This window comes from Schistocerca gregaria, chromosome 5, assembly GCF_023897955.1.
Source record: "Schistocerca gregaria isolate iqSchGreg1 chromosome 5, iqSchGreg1.2, whole genome shotgun sequence".
NCBI lineage: Eukaryota > Metazoa > Arthropoda > Insecta > Orthoptera > Acrididae > Schistocerca > Schistocerca gregaria.
In genome coordinates, this window is record NC_064924.1 from 171,260,102 (window position 1) to 171,284,129 (window position 24,028).

General features: G+C 42.9%; 1 protein-coding gene across 1 annotated transcript in view; it reads right to left on the bottom strand.

Annotated features, from left to right (window-relative positions):
• The window catches only part of LOC126273057 (cytochrome P450 6k1-like), a 43,256-nt gene extending 26,224 nt beyond the window's left edge, over window positions 1–17,032 (bottom strand). Inside the window, exons 1-4 of the mRNA XM_049976463.1 lie at window positions 17,017–17,032; window positions 12,774–13,055; window positions 12,413–12,651; window positions 5,506–5,768 (exon numbers count right to left, since the gene is read on the bottom strand). Of these exons, the coding sequence (XP_049832420.1) occupies window positions 5,506–5,768; window positions 12,413–12,651; window positions 12,774–12,993 (722 nt within the window). The 5' untranslated portion in view covers window positions 12,994–13,055; window positions 17,017–17,032. The remainder of the gene's footprint in view (window positions 1–5,505; window positions 5,769–12,412; window positions 12,652–12,773; window positions 13,056–17,016) is intronic.
• Window positions 17,033–24,028: the final 6,996 nt, after the last annotated feature.

Below are 24,028 nucleotides of genomic sequence, written 5' to 3' on the forward strand. Positions count from 1 at the left end.
TTTCTTTACCGCCCGATAAATTTTTTAATGACAGTTTTTCTACAGGACATTATTTCATTACCAGAGTTGCGCGGCGTCAGTAATTGTAGGTATTAGGTGGTGTTTTTTATCAACGCTGCTTTTAGATCATTTTCTAAGTATCTACGTTGCAAAGTGGAGTGACATGGAGCAAACGCCGTCCTGAGCTAGGAGAATTCTAATTTGCAGCCTGCACACGACAATACTGAAAACCTCTACGCCGCAAGGCGAGGTGTGGAAATAGTTTAGACAGCAATGATTAATATACATGCCGCAAGGCAAAGAAAGGCCCGAGCAAGTGCAGCCCGTGGGCATATAAACATCTAGCTGCATTTGTACTGAAATCGTGTTTTGTTAGTATCGCACAACTATCGCCGTGGGGCTGTGACACTTGGAGCGCCATCCAGAATGCTGCACGTTGTCCGTAGTTGGATGCCACTGCGCTTCTGCCGTGAGTCACGGCGGTGCGACGTCCGTTGCTCCCAGCCAGGCAGGGCCGCAACCATCAGCTACACGTCGGTCGCCACTGACGAGTCTGGGGAAGCCACTGACAGAAGCAGTGGCGCTATGTCACCGATCGGCCAGGCTGTATTCTACCAACACTGCAGGATATCACGCACACACAAGCGGCCAGGCAACGGTGCTGCCGCGGCTTGTTATGAATCACCTCAGAGAGCCGTAACAAAGGCATTCGAAAATTAACAAAACAGTCTCTCTGCATCCGGCCTTCTTCACAGTGAAATGCGCGTAGGTCTTATTCAATTGTACGGAATAAGACCACAATAACATGGAGTAACGTGGAGACGTGACTGGATGACATCTACATCTACATTTATACTCCGCAAGCCACTTTACGTGCCACTGTCATTACCTTCCTTTCCTGTTCCAGTCGCGTATGATTCGCGGGAAGAACGACTGACGGAAAGCCTCCGTGCGCGCTCGAATCTCTCTAATTTTAAATTCCTGATCTTCTCGGGAGATATAAGTAGGGGGAAGCAGTATATTCGATACCTCATCCAGAAACGCACCCTCCCGAAACCTGGATAGCTAGCTACACCGCGACGCAGAGCGTCGCTCTTGCAGAGTCTGCCACTTGAATTTGCTAAACATATCCGTAACGTTCTCACGCTTATCAAATAACCCTGTGACGAAACGCGCCGCTCTTCTTTGGATCTTCTCTATCTCCTCCGTCAACCCGACCTGGTACGGATCCCACACTGATGAGGAATACTCAAGTATAGGTCGAACGAGTTTTTTGTAAGCCACCTCCTTTGTTGATGGACTACATTTTATAAGGACTCTCCCAATGAATCTCAACCTGGCACCCGCCTTACCAACAGTTAATATTACATGATCATTCCACTTCAAATCTTTCCGTACGCATACTACCAAATATTTTACAAATGTAACTGCTACCGATGTTTGTTCCGCTATCATATAATCATACAATAATGGATCCTTTTTTCTATGTATTCGCAATACATTACATTTGTCTGTGTTAAGGGTCAGTTGCCACTCCCTGCACCAAGTGCCTATCCGCGGCAGATCTTCCTGCATTTCGATGCAAATTTTTAATGCTGCAACTTCTCCGTATACTACAGCATCATCCGCGAAAAGCCGCATGGAACTTCCGACATTTTCTACTAGGCCTACAAATTCTAGAAACGTATGTTTACCTTTCCTTAATCTTTCTTCTAAGATAAGTCGTAAGGTCAGTATTGCCTCACGTGTTCCAGTATTTCTACGGAATCCAAACTGATCTTCCCCGAGGTCGGCTTCTACTAGTTTTTCCATTCGTCTGTAAAGAATTCGTGTTAGTATTTTGCAGCTATGGCTTATTAAACTTATTGTTCGGTAATTTTCACATCTGTCAACACCTGCTTTCTTTTGGATTGGAATTATTATATTCTTCTTGAAGTCTGAGGGTATTAAGCCTGTTTCATACATCTTGCTCACCAGATGGTAGAGTTTTGTCGGGACTGGCTCTCCCAAGGCCGTCAGTAGTTCCAATGGAATGTTGTCTACTCCGGGGGCCTTGTTTCGACTCCGGTCTTTCAGTGCTCTGTCAAACTCTTCACGCAGTATCGTATCTCCCATTTCATCTTCATCTACATCCTCTTCCATTTCCATAATATTGTCCTCAAGTACATCGCCCTTGTATAGACCCTCTATATACTCCTTCCACCTTTCTGCTTTCCCTTCTTTGCTTAGAGCTGGGTTTCCATCTGAGCTCTTGATGTTCATACAAGTGGTTCTCTTATCTCCAAAGCTCTCTTTAATTTTCCTGTAGGCAGTATCTATCTTACCCCTAATGAGATAAGCCTCTACATCCTTACATTTGCCCTCTAGCCATCCCTGCTTAGCCATTTTGCACTTCCTGTTGATCTCATTTTTGAGACGTTTGTATTCCTTTTTGCCTACTTCATTTATTGCATTTTTATATTTTCTCCTTTCATCAATTAAATTCAGTATTTCTTCTGTTACCCAAGGATTTCTACTAGCCCTCGTCTTTTTACCTACTTGATCCTCTGCTGCCTTCACTACTTCATCCCTCAAAGCTACCCATTCTTCTTCTATTGTATTTATTTCCCCCATTCCTAACAATTGTTCCCTTATGCTCTCCGTGAAACTGTGTACAACCTCTGGTTCTTTCAGTTTATCCAGGTCCCATCTCCTTAAATTCCCACCTTTTTGCAGTTTCTTCAGTTTTAGCCTACAGGTCATAACCAATAGATTGTGGTCAGAGTCCACATCTGCCCTTGGAAATGTCTTAAAATTTAAAACCTGGTTCCTAAATCTCTGCCTTACCATTATATAATCTATCTGATACCTTTTAGTATCTCCAGGGTTCTTCCATGCATACAACCTTCTTTCATGATTCTTAAACCAAGTGTTAGCTATGACTAAGTTGTGCTCTGTGCAAAATTCTACCAGGTGGCTTCCTCTTTCATTTCTTAGCCCCAAACCATATCCACCTACTACGTTTCCTTCTCTCCCTTTTCCTACACTTGAATTCCAGTCACCCATGACTATTAAATTTTCATCTCCCTTCACTATCTGAATAATTTCTTTTATTTGATCATACATTTCTTCAATTTCTTCGTCATCTGCAGAGCTAGTTGACATATAAACTTGTACTACTGTAGTAGGTTTGGGCTTCGTATCTATCTTGGCCACAATAATGCGTTCACTATGCTGTTTGTAGTAGCTTACCCGCGTTCCTATTTTCCTATTCATTATTAAACCTACTCCTTCATTACCCCTATTTGATTTTGTGTTTACAACCCTGTAGTCACCTGACCAGAGGTCTTGTTCCTCCTGCCACCGGACTTCACTAATTCCCACTATATCTAACTTTAACCTGTCCATTTCCCTTTTTAAATTTTCTAACCTACCTGCCCGATTAAGGGATCTGACATTCCACGCTCCGATCGGTAGAACGCCAGTTTTCTTTCTCCTGATAACGACATCCTCTTGAGTAGTCCCCGCCCGGAGATCCGAATGGGGGACTATTTTACCTCCGGAATATTTTACCCAAGAGGACGCCATCATCATTTAATCATACAGTGAAACTTCATGCCCTCGGGAAAAATTACGGCCGTAGTTTCCCCTTGCTTTCAGTCGTTCGCAGTACCAGCACAGCAAGGCCGTTTTGGTTATTGTTACAAGGCCAGATCAGTCAATCATCCAGACTGTTGCCCTTGCAACTACTGAAAAGGCTGCTGCCCCTCTTCAGAAACCACACGTTTGTCTGGCCTCTCAACAGATACCCCTCCGTTGTGGTTGTACCTACGGTACGGCTATTTGTATCGCTGAGGCACGCAAGCCTCCCCACCAACGGCAAGGTTCATGGACGCGAGCAAAAAACGTCTTCTAAAATTCTACAACAGATCGATGTCAGAGATATAGGGCTATAGTTTTGCGCATCTGCTCGACGACCTTTCTTGAAAACTGGGACTACCTGTGCTCTTTTCCAATCTTTTGGAACCTTCCGTTCCTCTAGAGACTTGCGGTACACGGCTGTTAGAAGGGGGTATGTTCTTCGCGTTGGTATCTGGTAAATTTAATGACTAGAGCTTCAAGTACGCTGAAACATCATTCTCTTGGAACCACAGTTGCAGGACTCAAACCTTATGATAAGGACTACTTGGTGTTAAGCACATAAAATCTTTATTGCTGAAAACTGAGACTGTAATTATGTCGGTTTTTATTAGTTTTGGACTATTCAACTAATAGGCTAACAAACAAGTCAAAACCTATGTTTATGACACCATACTGCCTGAACTACATTGTACAAATGGAAATGTCGTGTCGCTAGGGCGTTCCGTCGGGTAAGACTGTCGCTTAGCGCAAGTCTTTTGAGGTGACGCCATTACGGCGTCTTGCATGTCGATGGGGACGAGATGATGATGATAGAGACAACACAACACCCAGTCACTGAGTGGCTTCAGGTGGATGTGCAATTCCTGAAGAAAGGCATGGGTTCTCTTCCTCCTAGGTCTTTATCAAGTTAGAAACTGTGTTACACCATTTTAGGAAACCTCATGCGGCTGACAGATTTTCCTCTGGTATCATTACAATGTGATACGTTTTACAGGGTAAAGGAACTATCATTTTTTAACACGCCCGGGACAATATGGTTAGTGAAGTTGCTCGATCTGGCGGTGTATCAACGCTGACAGTCGAGTGTGTCTATAAGGAACTGTCTATCACTCGCAGCCATGTAACAAGGCATGAGAAACAGATGCAGTTTCGAGGGGAGAAACGAGAACAGAAGCCGAGAGCAGAGTCAGAGTCATGTAGGCTGGTTCAAATGGCTCTGAGCACTATGGGACTTAACTTCTGAGGTCATCAGTCCCCTAGAACTTAGAACTACTTAAACCTAACTAACCTAAGGACATCACACACATCCATGCCCGAGGCAGGATTCGAAACTGCGAGCGTAGCAGGCTCGCCGTTCCAGACTGAAGCGCCTAGAACCGCTCGGGCACTAGCGGCCGGCACGAGGTGACAGCTCAGCAGCACCAGTCAGCAGTCGCCACCAGTTCACTGACCTAAGTCAGTGCCAGCGAGAAGAGTCTGTCAAGCTACGCCATGTACCAAGATCAATAAAGCTCTTTCTAATTCTTAACAGCGTTTGCCCCATACCTCACTGCCAGTCACCACCACTCACTCGCCCCCGAGCGTCCCCAGCTCGTTACACTTATAATGCCATGGAAAGTGACTGGCTTCTTTTTAAACAGCGGCTGTAACTCACCAGTCAACTTCCCCACAATTGTTAGTTACTGGTTCTAATCGTCAATGAGTGGCTTCAGGTAGATGTGCAATACCTGAAGAAACTCATGGATTCTCTTCTTCCTCGATCTTTATCACGTTAGAGAGGGTGTTACACTGTTTTAGGAAGTCTCATGGGACTGACAGATTTTTCTCTGGTATCGTTACAATGTGATACGTTTTACAGAGTAAATGCACATTTAAACTACTCACCTTAGAGCTTTAGCCACAACTGGAATGAACTTGTACATGAGATTGGCAATCCTCGACTTAATCGAAAATTCGAATAATTTTCGTCCCCAGCGGCGGAACTCTGCGTCCGGGTTTCGTTGAGAATTACTCTCGAGTCCGAAACCGACGGAGGCGATGATGTCGGTGGTGAACCTGGCGGCTATCTCCCGCATCTCCAGGATCTGGCCCTTCTTCGCTGGCTCCTCCAGCACCTCCACCAATTGGCTTCCACAGTCCTGCATTGTCTGCAAGGAAGAAGAGACCATTGATTATAAAGGTTCTCATACAATTTTTTCCGATATTCAGGACGGTTAAAAAAATGTTTACAATCCGACATGGTACATCAGGCATACAGTAATCATACACGAATCGGCGGTCGCAAAGATCATCCGCGGCTACTAAATTGCGTTGCATTTGTTTAGTCAGTGTGCTACAAATGGATGCCCACTACAGGAGATACTCAAAATTTGTTAAGATGCGTCGAGACACGCCTGACATCGATGCTGCATTTAACGGCGCACCCTCTCAAAGACACCTCGTTTATCTCGAAGACATCCTGCTGCCACAACAACCCTGTCCACTAGGTGCTCCGACGATGTAACATATGACTCATACACAAGGTTCTTCAGATACCCCCCCCCCCTCCCCCCGGAAAATGTCAATTGGAGGCAGACAGGGTGATCGTGGTGGCCACATGACTGACCCACCGCGACCAACCCAGTGGCTGGGAGAGATCGCCTACGGATGTGCCCTCACTTGACTGCTGAGATTCGCAGGGGGTCCATCATGCTGAAATCGAATGCGGTGACGAATAGGCCGGAGAACATCAATTAACATGCATGGCATAACCTCTCGAAGGAATTCTATATACGTGTGACAATCAAGTCGGTCTGGAGGAATGCACGGCCCAATTAAACAGTTTCCGACGATGCCAGTCCACATGTAACGGTGGCGCCCTCTCGTGCCGTTTGCGAGCCCTGCTTACTATATGATTACAGACCGCAGTTGTGTGCCCAATGTGCCTTATCAGCTTGTAAACGTTTTTTTCTGAATCGCCCTGTATACTTAACAATACAGCTATAATCTGGCTACTCAAATTTGCGTCGTACATTAACAAATATTTGTGAAAATGGAAATGCTCAGAAGGAATTAACCGAGTGAGTCCATTTCGGATAGTATGTGTATAGCAGTGTATCAGCAGTAAGTGGTGAAGTTCACATACAGATGGTGTACACTTAAGCACGGCTGAGCGCTCTCTTGTGTGGGTGGTCAAAAATGTATTTATTTCGAAACACACCTACAATGAAGTTCAATCAAAGGAAATGGAAGCTTGGAAGAAATATACGTATGCGTCGTGAAAGTAATAGAGCGTCTGAATTAATCAGAATGATGCAGGGTGTTCGGCCACCGGATTATGTATCTTTCGGCTCGAAAAGGGCACATTAGCTGCAATGGTAGTACGTATGGGGTTACAGTGAACAGAAATGGGTTATTCCCAGCGATGAGCGGGTAGTGGGTGATGCAGTATGGCAACAAGAAAGGATTATCGAGATCGGATTTGTATACTCATAACGAACGTACTGCTACACCTGTGATGTAGACAAGGAACTGGTGTGAAGCAAACGAAATGACAATTGCGTAAAAGCTACAACCTGCCTAAAGGTAATTATCTGTAAATCGAAATGAACCATTTCAGTCATGCAACAATTACACACGGTGTTCATTTTAACTCAAGACATTGAAATATGTCGAAAACTACACATCGGATCAAAAGAGGTATAATTCCAATTCCTTTCTGTTAGAGAGGATCATCCAACTACCTGAAGAAGGCAAGATTACTCTAGCTGAAACCGGGGTAAAGACCAGTAACATTTAGGAACTGAGGCGGATTTTTGACATATTAATTTATCACAATTGCTGACATAGCTGCAACATGTTAAAAATTCCTGGAAATGGAATACCTCTGTGCTGCAAACGGCGCACACGTTTAAGGTGACCTTCAAACCCCCGACCCTCATTTTCACGTGACATTCATGATAATTCTAGCTGTGTCCTGAGTTTTTTGAAAAGTAATTCGGGACACCTATTTGAGCCGTATTTAACAATTGTGAAACGATTTATCCCGAATTATATACAGTCATTTAATCTGTATTCGTATGCTGTTACTGAAAGGGTTTTTTCTCAAATGAGTGATGTATGGAGCAGTGACAAAACACAGATTGTTGTAGAAACTACGAAAACAATGTTAGTGACTAGAGTGAATTATGAAAAACCTTGAGCCGATTGTTTTCATTTGGCACTAGAAAATATGACCACCTTAACACAATGAACTCTGTTAAGCGCTAACTTAGGTGTGTATGAACATTATGCCGCAAACCGCGCTTTTCTACCTATTCACATTTATGATATACACTCCTGGAAATTGAAATAAGAACACCGTCAATTCATTGTCCCAGGAAGGGGAAACTTTATTGACACATTCCTGGGGTCAGATACATCACATGATCACACTGACAGAACCACAGGCACATAGACACAGGCAACAGAGCATGCACAATGTCGGCACTAGTACAGCGTATATCCACCTTTCGCAGCAATGCAGGCTGCTATTCTCCCATGGAGACGATCGTAGAGATGCTGGATGTAGTCCTGTGGAACGGCTTGCCATGCCATTTCCACCTGGCGCCTCAGTTGGACCAGCATTCGTGCTGGAAGTGCTGACCGCGTGAGACGACGCTTCATCCAGTCCCAAACATGCTCAATGGGGGACAGATCCGGAGATCTTGCTGGCCAGGGTAGTTTACTTACACCTTCTAGAGCACGTTGGGTGGCACGGGATACATGTGGACATGCATTGTCCTGTTGGAACAGCAAGTTCCCTTGCCGGTCTAGGAATGGTAGAACGATGGGTTCAATGACGGTTTGGATGTACTCTGCACTATTCAGTGTCCCCTCGACGATCACCAGAGGTGTACGGCCAGTGTAGGAGATCGCTCCCCACACCATGATGCCGGGTGTTGGCCCTGTGTGCCTCGGTCGTATGCAGTCCTGATTATGGCGCTCACCTGCACGGCGCCAAACACACATACGACCATCATTGGCACCAAGGCAGAAGCGACTCTCATCGCTGAAGACGACACGTCTCCATTCGTCCCTCCATTCACGCCTGTCGCGACACCACTGGAGGCGGGCTGCACGATGTTGGGGCGTGAGCGGAAGACGGCCTAACGGTGTGCGGGACCGTAGCCCAGCTTCATGGAGACGGTTGCGAATGGTCCTCGCCGATACCCCAGGAGCAACAGTGTCCCTAATTTGCTGGGAAGTGGCGGTGCGGTCCCCTACGGCACTGCGTAGGATCCTACGGTCTTGGCGTGCATCCGTGCGTCGCTGTGGTCCGGTCCCAGGTCGACGGGCACGTGCACCTTCCGCCGACCACTGGCGACAACATCGATGTACTGTGGAGACCTCACGCCCCACGTGTTGAGCAATTCGGCGGTACGTCCACCCGGCCTCCTTCATACCCACTATACGCCCTCGCTCGAAGTCCGTCAACTGCACATACGGTTCACGTCCACGCTGTCGCGGCATGCTACCAGTGTTAAAGACTGCGATGGAGCTCCGTATGCCACGGCAAACTGACTGACACTGACGGCGGCGGTGCACAAATGCTGCGCAGCTAGCGCCATTCGACGGCCAACACCGCGGTTCCTGGTGTGTCCGCTGTGCCGTGCGTGTGATCATTGCTTGTACAGCCCTCTCGCAGTGTCCGGAGCAAGTATGGTGGGTCTGACACACCGGTGTCAATGTGTTCTTTTTTCCATTTCCAGGAGTGTATATGTGATAAAGGCCGGCCTCTGTGGCCGAGCGGTTCTAGGTGTTTCAGTCCGGAACCGCGCTGCTGCTACGGTCGCAGGTTCGAATCCTGCCTCGGGCATGGATGTGTGTGATGTCCTTAGGTTAGTTAAGTTTAAGTAGTTCTAAGTTCTAGGGGACTGATGGCCTCAGATGTTAAGCCCCATAGTGCTCAGAGCCATTTGAATGAATGAATAATTCAAGCGATACGTATAACTACAACCGAATGAGTCGATTGTTTTCCAACAACAGAATGATCTATTGCTTTCATTCAATTGTTCCCGTCACTGGCGTAGACAACTTATTCGCCATTGTCTCCTCCAACTATGGTTGCTGCAGGCACTCATGTATAACGTTCCTGTATCAAGTGGGTACTTCATACCACACGTAATTCTGACAGTCAGACATGTACTGCTCTTCAGTCCTATTTGTGTTGTGTAGGGTATCTAACCTGTGCTGGAAACTTCATTCAGTCACATCAATGGTTTGCCGTGTTACTATATTGACAAACGTTAGATTTCAAGTTTACGTGCATCGCTGTTTGAAAGCAACGTAAATCATTACAAGTGTCTCAAACAGAATGGGAAAGAGCCCATACCAGGACATGTAAACGTTTACATCTACATGCATACTCCGCAAACCATCTTACGGTGGAAGGCGGCTGGTACCACGTACTACCAGTCATATCCTATCCTGTTCCGCTTGCAAATACAGCGAGAGGAAAACAGTCGTCTATAAGCCTCCGTAGAAGCCCAAATTTCTCTTTCCTTCGTAGTCCTTGCGCGAAATGTGCGTTGGTAGCAGTAGAATCGTTATGTAGTCGGCCTCAAATGGGCGTTCTCTGAATTTCCGCAATAGTGCCTCGCAAGCGTCATATTCCTTTCATGGTTTCCATTTCAATTCACGATGCATACCCGTAATATATGCGGACTGATGATCGAACCTACCAGTAACAAAGCACGTCTCTGAATTGTTTCGATGTCTTCCTTTACTTACTTTGCTTCGATACGAAACACTCAAGCAGTATTCGAGAACCGGTCACAGTATCGTTCTATATGCCGTCTCCATTTATATTTGCGATGCATACCCGTAATATCTGTGAACTGATGATCGAACCTACCAGTAACAAAGCACGCCTCTGAATTGGTTCGACGTCTTCCTTTACTTCCTTTGCTTCGATCCCAAACACTCAAGCAACGGGTCACAGTAGCGTTCTACATGCCATCTCCTTTATAGATGCGTTGCAGTTTCCTAAAATGCTGCCATGGACGAAATCGACCATTGCCTTCTCGACTACCAGCCTGACGTGCTCATTACATTTCGTATCGCCTTACAGTGTAACACCTAGAACTTTAATCGATGGGACTCCATCAGGCAGCCCACTACTAATGCTGTATTCGAAAGTTACAGGGTCGTCTTTCCTGCTCATCCGCATTAACTTACTTTTTTTTACGTTTAGAGTAAGCTGTCCATCACAATTAGAAATTCTAAGTTATTCTGTTTCTCTCTACAGTCACTCAGCGACGACATCTTTCCGTGTACCACAGCCTCATCATCAGGTAGATTCGTAAAATGCTTTTCACCTTGTCCACAGGTTCACTCTGCTGTTTCAGATTACACGCTGACAATTCACGGAGTGCCAGTGATGGAGTTTCTGCCACGAAGGTCAAGTCGTGTTCAAATAGAAGGTTTTGGTGTCACGGAAATACTAATTTGACGCCTCGACTGCCCATATGAGATTACTGAGGGTTCAACCTGCCCCGTGCTAGACAGTCATGTGTGTGTATGTTCTCCAAGGAGGCATTCATAAACTAATGCTTGATAAGCGCTTTTCCGTTCAAGAGTCGTTCCAGTGATGAGGGCGAAACCTTTCAAGATTCCATAGTGATCCTGCGGTCAGTGGATGCATGTTGCGTAACTATGTTACGTTCAGCTATTCTATGGGCAGAGGGAGAAACGGGATTGAGTATTGTACGAAAGCTTTCGCCAATAAGCTGAAAGTCGATGTTGACACTGCCATGCGTATGAAACACATTACTGCTTGTGGGTCTTACTTTACTAAACTAAAAAAGACTCCGTCCGAACAGGTCTCGGAAGACCCAACGGTACCGACTAGCCGTCGTATCCTAAAGGACACTTGGTGCTGATATAGAGGAGCATGTAGTCTCCCAGTCGTTGACAGCTTTCGTGTCAGAAGCCGCTACTTCTCAGTCAAACCGCTCCTCAACTGGCCTCTCAAGGGCTCAGTCCATTACGACAACAGTCAAACTGCATAGGAGCTTCAAGGGTGACAGGTTTTTCTGAGTGATAAGTTTAGATACATGACTGATTGCCTCCAAACTAACTATTACGGCACACTGCTCAACTATATATATATATGATGACATAATCTGACGTCCTTGTGTGTTCATCGTCACAATATTAGGGTTTGGTGATACTGAGTTTCCACAGTTGCAGAGTTAACGTACTACGATGTCCGTTAATAAATTGTATAAATTTCACTGCTAAAACAGAAACTCTGACTGATATTTTGGCCTAGTGAATATGCCCTTTGCCGGCCGAGGTGGTCTCGCGGTTCTAGACGCGCAGTCCGGAAGCGTGCGACTGCTACGGTCGCAGGTTCGAATCCTGCCTCGGATATGGATGTGTGTGATGTCCTTAGGTTAGTTAGGTTTAAGTAGTTCTAAGTTCTAGGGGACTGATGACCACAGCAGTTGAGTCCCATAGCGCCATTTGAACCATTTTTGGATATGGCCTTTGTCCAGTGCCTCTTCCAGATATGTGTAGGTCATACTCTTCTATTTGAATCCCAAATAATGTGTCACCATTTACTTAGGAGAATATGTCTCAAATTGGATACTTTGTGTAAAATTGTAATTGTTACAAATTCATTCTTGGACTAAATTGTTTATGACAAATAGGGAACTGCGCATACTATTAGTTTGCAACTAAGTACAGTACTTTAAGGAAATCAGAGGAGTGTTAGTGAGCTGTGAACAATATCTATCTATAATATGGACAGTTCCATGTTACTTACTTGGCACATCATTTTGAGCTTTCCTGTCGTAAAGGCAGGCGACATCTTAGCTCGCAGTCTCTTCCATCTGCCTCCGTTTAAGTTGAATAAATGATAACTCAGTGGGTCTTTCTCATCGAAATGAACATTTCTGTGGGAGAATGCATCAAACTCCTTGACTAGCACCAGTCGGATGAGGTCTGGGTCGACCAGCAACAGAGCTGGTTTGCTGAAGAGATATACTCCCACGTACCTCTGATCTGAAATGTATGAGACATTAACAGTGGGTGAAAATACATTCTGTATTATCAAATAAAGTTACAATTAAAATTGGAAACAATATAAAGAGAAGGCAGTTCTGACAGGCATTGCTCCATAATACCTCGGAAACGCTTGTAGAGCTCTTGGAAGATGAATTCCAGACGAGTCAGTCCAAGAAACACTCTCGCGATGTTGCCAAATGGGATCACGGTTGGTGCCTGCGATACCCCCTTCTTGGTCCAATAGCTGTAGCGGTGAGAGTACCAAGTGTAGACAGCCGCCGCCGCTACCAGGGCTACTGCCAGGAATTCACTCAGCGATGATTCCAGAAACAGGCCCATAGCGAAACCGAGGTTATCTACAACTAGGGTTATGTGGTAGTCGTCGGAAACGTCCAACCGATCTGTTAAGAAACAAGCAAAACAAAGAAACTGAAAATAATACACTACACCATTAGGCATTTAGCGGACCTATATTTATTTTCTGTGACACAGTTGTCTCAACCTAAGTTCTTCCAGACCCCTTTCGGTAGGCGGTGGTATAAGAGATCTTCTCTGGCGTAATATAACAGGATAGAAGTGAAGAGGTGCTGATTGCAATCCCTGGTCAGTACAGGTCTACTTTGTGCTGTAAAATAAGGTGCCGTTGGTAGTGGAGACAATCCCTCAGTGTCACTATTGGAATTTATTACTTGCCAGCACTGGACTTTATTTTTTACTGATTTGTTTGGTATTTGACTACATCCATTATGGTGTAGCATGTACGTGGTCCAAATGACTCTAAGCACTAACCTAAGGATATCACACACATCCATGACTGAGGCAGGATTCGAACCTGCGACCGTAGCAGGCGCGCGGTTCCGGACTGAAACACCTAGAACCGCCCGGCCACAGCGGCCGGCATGTATGTGGGGGCAGATCTTTGAGGATTGGGAATTAAGAGGTGGTAAGATATCAGTCGGGCAGGAAGTGCTTGGCTTGCAACCTTGACAAGGTATGAATACATGGTGCAGATTACAGCTGGTACGGTGGGTGTATTTCAGGACCAGTCCCGTGAAAAATGGGTGGTAGACGGTTAAATCGCCCTTAGAAAGTTGTTTGGAGAAGAATGGAAGATTTAAGTGATAGTATAGGCGCCGCAGAGACTATAAGGGCCGGCCGATGTGGCCGTGCGGTTCTATTCCCTTCAGTCTGGAACCGCGTGACCGCTACGGTTGCAGGTTCGAATCGGGGAATCCTGCCTCGGGCATGGCTGAGTGTGATGTCAGTAGGTTAGTTAGGTTGAAGTAGTTCTAAGTTCTAGGGGACTGATGACCACAGACGTTAAGTCCCATAGTGCTCAGAGCCATTTGAACCATTTTGAAGATTATAAGGAATAATTTGGTGTGTTGTGACCTGTAAGACCAATGAAGATTTTGTACCTGGATTATTATATTCTCAGATCCTTTGGACTAGTCACAAACACCTGAAATTATGCAAGAGTCCAGAAACTATTCGTTCAAATTAATTGAGGAGATAGCATCAAAAAATATGATTAGTTACTGTGCATATGTTCCCTGTCGTCAGTATATCATGCTACGAACGATTTACACAGAGGTAGTTTAGCACGTCAATTACAGCAGTGGCATTCACAGGAACTCTAACTGAATACGAAAATATCAGGCAAGGCCTAGCTTTGACTTTCAACTACCAACTGAAATGCACAAACATTTGGCGTTATTATTTACTTTTCGTACTAAGCTTTTCGGAAAATTTGACCTCCATCTTCAGAGGGATTTATTGAACGTTGACGTAACATGGCGGTTTTACTACTGCCATTAATTGAGCAACCTGTGACACTGGTTTTCAGTGGTCAGCGCCATCTTCTCCAAACCTATTTACGTCACGCACTTCACTTTTTATGAACTGATATGAGCAGGGAGTACTGTAATTCCGCTGTCATGTCAAAATCATTGCTTTCTGGTACGTGGGGAATTTAATGTTTTGCCAACAACGAATTTAAAATACTTTATTGTTGAAATGATCTGTGCAGTTTAAATAACTGACGAATATAGCTTGAATGTAATAAAATGAGTAACTCTACACTGGCTCCGCATGTAGCATCGTCTAAGCCAGCTATTACCGAAGAGGTCTGTATCGAACCGCAGTGGTCGACTTCAAATGCAAGGGGGCCGTATCAGCGAAAAGAAAAGTTCGAGGACCACGAAAGTGGGCCACATTTAGACACATCGCAAACAAATTCCGAATTGCAAAATTCCGAATTATTCTCATGTGCTGAAGCTCCCTCTTGTGTACGCTACTGTCAGTCTCATCGATTAAAGACAGAGTGTGGAGCAACTCTGTATTTTCAGTCTCCTGCTCGCAGCATTCAGCGACATCATTAGTCATTTTTCTAGGTCCACTCCGTAAAGTACTACGCCTTGTCCTTCGTTGGAGAGTGAAAAGGTTTCTGGTGCTGGCCATGATGGACCAGAAAACGCTTCGTCATTCATCAGGAGATGTATTAATTTGCGACACAACAGTATACAACACACAATCACTTTGCACCAGCTATGTGAGCAGGCTCTCTAACACGTTAGTATGATTGGCAATGGCTGGACACAAAATATGAGCGGGCCAAAGCCGACCAACTTTTACAGACTTCCACCACTCCAAAACTAGGGAGCCCTCCAGTCAATGTTGACAACTCTTCTAAATGAAGTAAGCTAAATGTGTCTACAAAAAAGACACAAAAAAGCTGAAATAAAGAAGTGTATAAATTGTGCACATTTATTTTTCCAATAATCATACCGTGTGGGGTATTTAAGAAGAGGGGGGATAAGGATTGTATACGAAAAGCGATAAGGTAGATATTGTTAGATAAGTCCGTTTTTATGAAGAACAGTTAGACCAAATGTTACACACAGACAACCCAAAATGTAACCAACAGTGGAGTTTGTTTGATGGGACTTTTTATCTTTGGATTCACGTTTCTGAAATATAATTTACTCACATCTACTCGTATCAGATATGTCATTCAGTTTTGTTGCTCTGCTTGGAACATAAGACTTTATAATTGTGAAGTTGCGATACTTTGTTAATGTCAGCAGTCTAATAATATATTTTGATGGAATACTGAAGCGTGTTTTTATCTCCTAGTCCAATGCAAACAATTCTCCTTTAATAAACATGGATTTTAATTCTTTCCTACGGTCAAGAAAAAACTATAGAAAAGAAGCCAAGTAATTGCGAAAAAAGCAATGCTTCCGGATGCTAGCTAAATCACTCATTTGCCAGCTAAATGGTATTAAAAAGAAGCCAGAGATAGATCTAAAAATTTTATTTGACAACACTGCCTCCAGCATTAGTTTCTAATCATTTCCCGCCTCCCCTCTCCCTCCGCCCCCTTCCTCCGAAAGCCATACAAAATCACTGGTTTTTGAAAACCTGTGACAAAATTTAGAATGGTGAAATCATTTTTTACACTCTATGCTGTTCATTTTTGGAACATCACCTACGACCAGCTTAGAGACAGAAGTGAAGACGCTTCCTGCAGGACCTGACCATCAGTTTGCTGGACAATGCTCAAGCACGTACAGTGCAAGCTGTTACTGATTTGTTTGACTGATACGGCTGCTAAGTGGTATACCACCTACTGCACTCCCCTGACTTCAGCCCCCGTGTGTTCAACTCGATTTCTAAACTGAAGGAAAAGCTTCACGGCGTTCGCTACAGAACTACTACAAATTCGTCGGGCAATAGACCACGCCGCGCGAATTGTCAACACAACTGGAATTGCTGACAGCTTCCACATCGCTGGCAACGGGTTATGCACAATTCTGGTGACTACTATGAAGGTCAGTAAAACTTTGAAACACTTATCTACTTTGTACGAGCTGTAAATAAATAGTTGCCACTATTAAAATTCCAACCCTCGTATTTTTCAGAACATAATTTAATGATTAATTACGGAAGTATTTACCTTCAAAAGTTCTCCTGATGCACCGATTCATATCTTACCTACGAAGCTAAGTACGAATGTATGCCACCTGTACGCAACGTTTCCAGGCTTCCAAACATAAAGCTAGGAATGATCGGTATCTCCTTACCTATTATGTATTTGCATTACAACTAACTGTACGGATTTGACAGAGACAGTCCACGAAATTTCTGACAAAACATCGTTTCAGAACAATACCCTATGAGAGAATGTAGGCACGTGCACGTCTCCACAGCACAAAATTTTCTATTCTCATTTAGAAGGTGTGATTGCTGACATGTTTTTACTGTATTCTACCCAACTTAGAAGTGACAACAGTATCAGCAGTACAGCGACATTACGGTATGTCAGCGATCACTGCACATATGTGGAGGAAATTTTCTTACCTCTGTAGCCGATGGCGAAGAGGCCAACCACCCTGGTACCTGTTGCCGTCCCCTCTCTTATAAGCAACAGCATCTGATAAGGCGCATCCGTAAATACTGCGTGAAAGACGTAACTGGGCATAAGGAGAGATCCTGATAAGATAATCGACAGAAACGCAGCTTGTCAAGATTCAGCAGCGTTGGTAATTAAACCATAAACTTCCGGTGCAAATGATTCACAGGAGTGTACTCTCGCCACCTTTTCGTGACATGTAATTTCGTTTGTGATCCGATTACATAATTGCCTACGTACTTTCTCCTTGATTCTTTTATGAGTTTTCTTATTTAGGCAAGAATGTTCATCTGCCTGAATCTATCTCAGTTTTGAAATTAGTACACAGCACAGTACTGTTGCTCATTTTCAGCGGTTGCGAATTGATACTGTCCTATTAAATTGTATTATGTGGATCTCATTATTGGAAGAGAACTCAGATGAGAGATACCTGAAGCTAAATATTGATGGAGAGAAATACTAGAAAGGAACTAATTGTGTTAACATTAAACTGTCGTTAAAATGCTGTATACTGTCTTGCGCTTAGTCAGGCTGTAAGCAAACACACAAAAATGAAGTAGGAAGCACTTCTCCAAAAGAATCTGATCTTAACTCGTTCATACTCAGTATCTGCTACTTTTTTTATCCTCGTGTTGAGCGATGGGATTACGTAACACATTTAATGTCTCCTCTTTCTTTAATGTTTCCTTTTTTTTCAGCACTTAGTCATGTTCTCGCAGTAATCCATCATCTTCTCCTCACATTGAATTTTTCTTTTTTCCGGCCATATTGTCTGAGCGTTCTTACTTCTGTGTTGATAGCCTTGTAAACAGGGAGACACATAAAAACGGGAACATTTCAACAGTCCAATAAAACTAGAAGTGACGAAGGAAAGAAATTGCATTCATAGTAATTGAATCCTTACAACTTTGCCATTTACGAAACGTTAATGGCATTTATCTTTTTTTTTTTTAAACGTCCTTTGCATGGCGTCCTCCTGTACGAATACATTCGTGAAATATGCTCTTAAGATCCCCCATTGACCGCTGCAACATCTCAGCTGGGATACTATGAATTTCATCCAGAATTCTCTGTTTTAACTCATTTAGGGTTCTTGGTTGAGTCGTGTAGAATTTGATCTTGGGGTAGTAGGGGGTCAGGGGATGTTATCGAATCGTGTGATCACACGGTTGCCAAACAATTCTCGCACATATGCCATTGATTGCCGTGCAGTGTGTGATGTCGCTTCGTCCTGTTGAAACCTGGCTTTTTGAACGCTTGGGAAATTGTCAATTCATGTGTAACGAAAGTTCGTAACATATCCACGTAACGATCGGCATTGACAGTTATTGTGTTTCCCTGTTCATTTGCAAAAAATACGGTCCGATAATCCCAAATGATGTCACTTTACTAACGTATAAAGGGCGCTCATGAACGTCATTAGGATTTGTGTTTGCCCAGTAACGGTAGTTCTGTTTATCCACATACCTGTGAGATGAAAATGTGCATCTGACAGCCACAACTTGTTTAGAAATTCATTATCATTTTTTTTATTTTTGTTATCGTTTGTTGGCAGAATCCTAATAGTAACCGGTAGTGGTTGTCTTTCAATTGTTGCACCATCTGTAGTTTGTAAGGATGAAACTTTAAATCAAGATGAATTCTGCGGACAATTTTACGGTACATTCCAGCCACTGCTGCTTGTTTATAAGTTGAACGCCGTGGGATCCGTTCAGACAGACTCGCGTACAACATCAATGTTCTTAGTCGTCCTGTTGGTTTTTTCTTGAGGGCAGATCCAGTCTCTACAAAGTTTTTAATCCAAAATTTTGTTGCGTGTTTCGACTGAGTGGCATCATTACGTCCTAAATTATAAAAACGTCGAAACTCCCTCTGCGCCAGTACTAGCGTTGTTTTTATAAAACATTTTTATGGCTAACACAAGCTCTTGTCCGCTCCACTGATCCATGGTTACTGAAATGGCGTATTGTTTACTCGCTGTCACGAACGTGCAGTGCTGCCACCTGACCACAGCTGCCACAACTCATCTCAAACATTCCCATTATTCTGTGTCACCCTGTATTTTATTCTTTTGTTTCTTTTTCTTACAGTTCTCTGATTTTGTTTCTCCCTAGTTCATTCTGTAATCCGTGCTATTATTGACTTCTTTTTCCATGAAATAGGACGAATATTTATTTTGTTGGCTATTTTATCTAGAATATTTGAGTTTCTACCTCTGTCAGATTTTCCAAAAATATTGCAAAACCGCCTGCAAAAGCTAAACCGTTCACTTTAGTTCTCTTTGAAATCTTCCTAGAATTACTGGTTCAGTTTTGTGTTTCACATGTCCAGTTGCAGATGCTTATAATCTTTTCTAAAACAAACATAAACAGTATATGTGAAAACAAGAAAGTGGAACTTTGTTAAAATGCCCTTTTTTTTAGATATGTTAAACGTATCCTTAATTTGAATGCGAATCTGCAAGATTTCCATATTTGTGATTGAAACGATACAGTTTTATGTTACCCTTTTTAAAATTAATTCGTACTTGTAGAAATAATTGCTTTTATGCCATTTTGATTATTAGTTATTGTTTTATTATAATTAACAACATTAAATGTCGCCATGAAAAGGGGGTAACAGTAGGTAAAGTTTTTAATCGCTTGTGTTTACTTGGCATCCTATCATATATTACCTCCTTCAAACTAACAATGAATGCCGGAGTTTTCGTTGTGACATTGTGGTGCAACATAGCTAGTAACATCCGAAGATGCCCACCGTTTCTTGACTATAGAAAGCGTCTAAATATTGTTCGTTAATTCTTCGTGGGACGATTTTTCGCCCTATAACAGGGCCTTTCCGTAGCTGTGTGTTTCCTAATGAAGAAATACAGTGCTTTACAATTTCTACCTTACCCTGAGTGCCGAGTCGTTTGAAGTCTCCGAAATATTAGAGGGCTTTAGCTGTGGCTCCTACACCAAGAAAAAAACGTGTAACGAAAATCTGACTACCAGGTTCCAGAGCGACGGATCAATGATCGAATTTCACTAAGTGCATCCTAGTCATTCTCTCTTACACATACATGAAGTCAGTGATCATAGGAGGAACACTGGCATATGAATACGCACATTGGAAAAATTTAATTAACTAAATTGAAACTAAGGGGACATTTATTAACGAATTGGTTCATACTCCTGAACTGCATTAAACATGGAACACACATAACACTATGCTTGCGCAACGGCAACAGTATAAATCATTATTATTCATGATTGGCTGGGTAGGTGGCCACAGTTTGGGTGCACGTAAGCTCACACACAAAGTCTCAGACATCCACAGTACTATGGAAGGTAGTATACACCGTATTATTGTCAATGTTAAATCGTCAGAACTGGCCTGTGCGTATCATATTTCTTTGTCAAAGTTGATATGTCAAATATTTATGTCAAATAAATTTGATGGTGTAATAGGGAACTTTGTCAAATCTCGCTGTCGTCAAATAAATATGATCAAATCTAGGGCCAAATCTTGGAGCGCTGGCGTCGCTACAGCTATTTGATGTCTCTGTAGTGCGTTTGTAAACATGGCTTCAAAGTTGGTGTATTCCTTCGACTCATATTAAATAAACTCGTTTCGACTAAGGTGGAGGGTGAGCAAGGGGCACTGTACATGGTATTAATTGTGTGTTATTAGGCAGGTGGAATATTCTGCAGGCGACTTCATGTCCACAATCACAGCTACAGCCATCCACCTTTACATCTGGAAACATCCAGGTAGCTCTTTTCAGCTAGCCAGAATATGGGAGGTGGTCATACTCTAAAATAAAAAATTCTTTCTTAGCTTTTGTGGCGTTCGCTGTGTTATTCAGTGGTTTGGTATTTAACTAATTTGTAAATGAAAATGATAATCTTATTTTATTACAGAGAGTAATTAGTAAATAATTTTTCTCCCTGCTAAAGATTTGTTCATTAAAATGAGTTCGGGACCACCGATGCACATTTATTTTTACACATTTTTATTACCTTCAGCATTTATGTCTGCAGAGTTGGGTAATTTGAATTTGCCGCTGAGATAATTGTTAAGATGGCGGCAGACAATTGATGGAGACTTTCTATTGTTAGACCAATTTCGTTTTGACAGGATAAGTATTTGAAATGCTTATTAAACTTTACTTTCATATTGTGCACTATATAAATTAATTTTCATCAAGCAAACCTTTGATTCTTTCGTAAGAAACACACATAAAAACGCGATACAAATCGCTATCATCAATGGCTGCGCTCCTTGCAGCGGGAAGAAGTAAGTAACACTTCACATAATTATTCACTCATATTTATAATAATAATGAACTCTATTCTCGAGTAATAACTAACAAATGATTACAATTTCTGAACAGACCTCAGTTTGATATGCGGCTTGCGTCCGCAACCTACAAGAACCAACCAACAAAAGGTAAAAACAAAAGAAGAAAAACGCAGATCATAAAAGGAATTTACAATTATCATTGTCTTTGTATGATACACATCGATATGTCCAATTACAGCATAAAATATTATATAAATAATTAATATTTATCATCGTTTTATTTCAATTTTTTCATATGTCGGATAGATAATGTTTATAGCTGTTAGAGGCGTAATTTCCTCTCGTCGCAGTGTAGCTAAAATTTATCTCGTTGGATGTTACACTTTCCATTCTACTTTGTCTATGTTTAAAAGCTGGATGCAACAACTTAAAAAGCGCTTCATCTGTTTCATACTTTTTATAAATTTTTTTAGTTGTTGGAACACTAATTCCATTAATTAAATTATTCAAAAATAAAATTAGTTCTTATTGGCCATATAGTGTACTAAACATTTATTTGCCTTCACATAGGCCCCCTTTAGTGCTTTCTAAATCGCTTCGCACGTTTCTGGAATTCTTTTGCTTAATGTGCAATGTGATATTCGAAAGCTGTGTTGTAAATTAGAGTATCTCTCTCCTGTATTAAGAAATAGTAGTGTTCCAGTTTGCTGGTCTTCTGCACATATATCATTTCTCAAGAGAGTATTCTGTTTCGTAATATGAGAAGCCACTTTACTGAACAAATACTTAAATACCCTCTCACCCATTCGTAAGTAATTTATATGTTAAGACTTGACTTCCTCCACTTGCAGCTCTCGAATCAAATTTTGCTGAATGCTTTTACTATGTTGAAGTAATACCTATGGGTTAATCGAAGCATACTTCCTTTATTCCGCCGTTTGTGTTCCAAATACACACACAATGCAATTGTGGTATTAGTAACTGCTGCGCATAAAACACAAGTTGTTGAAATTTGACGAAAAGTATGATGAAAGTGTAATACACCAATTTAGAGCCACGTCAACGATCTTTGTCAAAGAAATTTCACGAACATTTATGAAAGAAATGTGCTAGTGTAACACCGGCCTTAATCAGAATCATAATATGTGAAGTGGATCATTAGCAGTTAAGGTTTTGATATCACTGGCAACATTAGGAGGTTTATTTTTTTTTAAATTCTTTTAGCTAGGACTGGCCCTTTGTGTGTATGGTCCATAGTTTCGCACATACTGATCCACATAATGTATTCTCATCCGCCAACAAAATTTTCTTCTAAATCTACGTCTACATCTACATGGTTACTCAGCAATTCACACTTAAGTGCCTGGCAGAGGGTTCATCGAACGATTTGCATTCTACTACTCTACCATTCCACTCTCGAATTCGCGTGGGAAAAAGGAACACCTAAATCTTTCCGTTCGAGCTCTGATTTCTCGTACTTTATTGTGATGATCAGTTCTCTTTACAAAATATTTGCGCATTCGGAAGAGAAAGTAGGTGACTGAAATTTCGTAAATGGATCACGCTGCAAAGAAAATCGCCTTTGTCTCACTGACTGCCACCCCCACTCGCGTATCATATCAGTGATACTCTCACTCCTATTACGCGATAACACGAAACGAGCTGCCCTTCTTTGCTCTTTTTCGATGTCCTCCGTCAATCCTAACAGCAATGTTCCAGCAGAGGACGGACAAGTGTAATGTAACCTGTCTCTTTAGTGGGTTTGTCGTTGTCGCGTCTTCTAAGTGTTCTGCCAACAAAGTGCCTTCCCCACAATATTATCTATGTGGTCTTTCCAATTTAAGTTGCTCGTAATTGTAATGCCTAGGTATTTAATCGAATTGACAGCCCTTAGATTTGTGCTATTTATCGTATACCCAAAATTTATCGGATTTTTTTAGTAACCATGTGGATGACCTCGCACTTTTCTTTGTTTAGTGCTAATTGCCACTTACCGCACCATACAGAAATTGCAATTGGAATTGATCGTCTGATGATTTTACTAGACGGTAAATTACGGCGTCATCCGCAAACAATCTACGGGGGATGTTCAGATTATCACCTAGATCATTTACATAAATCAGGAACAGCAGAGGGTCTACGACACTACCTTGCGGAACGCCAGATATCACTTCTGTTGTACTCGATGATTTACTGTCTATCACTACGAACTGTGACCTCTCTGAGAGGAAATCACGAATCCAGTCACACAACTGAGACGATACCCTGTATGCACGCAATTTGATTAATAGTCGCTTGTCTGGAACGGTATCAAAAGCCTTTTGGAAATCTAGGAATATGGAATCGATCTGAGGTCACTTGTCGACAGCATTCATAACTTCATGGGACCTGACCGCAGCGACGCACGGATGCACGCCAAGACCTTAGGATCCTACGCAGTGCCGCAGGGGACCGCACCGCCACATCCCAGCAAATTAGGGACACTGTTGCTCTTGGGGTATCGGCGAGGACCATTCGCAACCGTCTCCATGAAGCTGGGCTACGGTCCCGCACACCGTTAGGCCGTCTTCCGCTCACGCCCCAACATGGTGCAGCCCGCCTCCAGTGGTTTCGCGACAGGCGTGAATGGAGGGACGAATGGAGACGTGACGTCTTCAGCGATGAGAATCGCTTCTG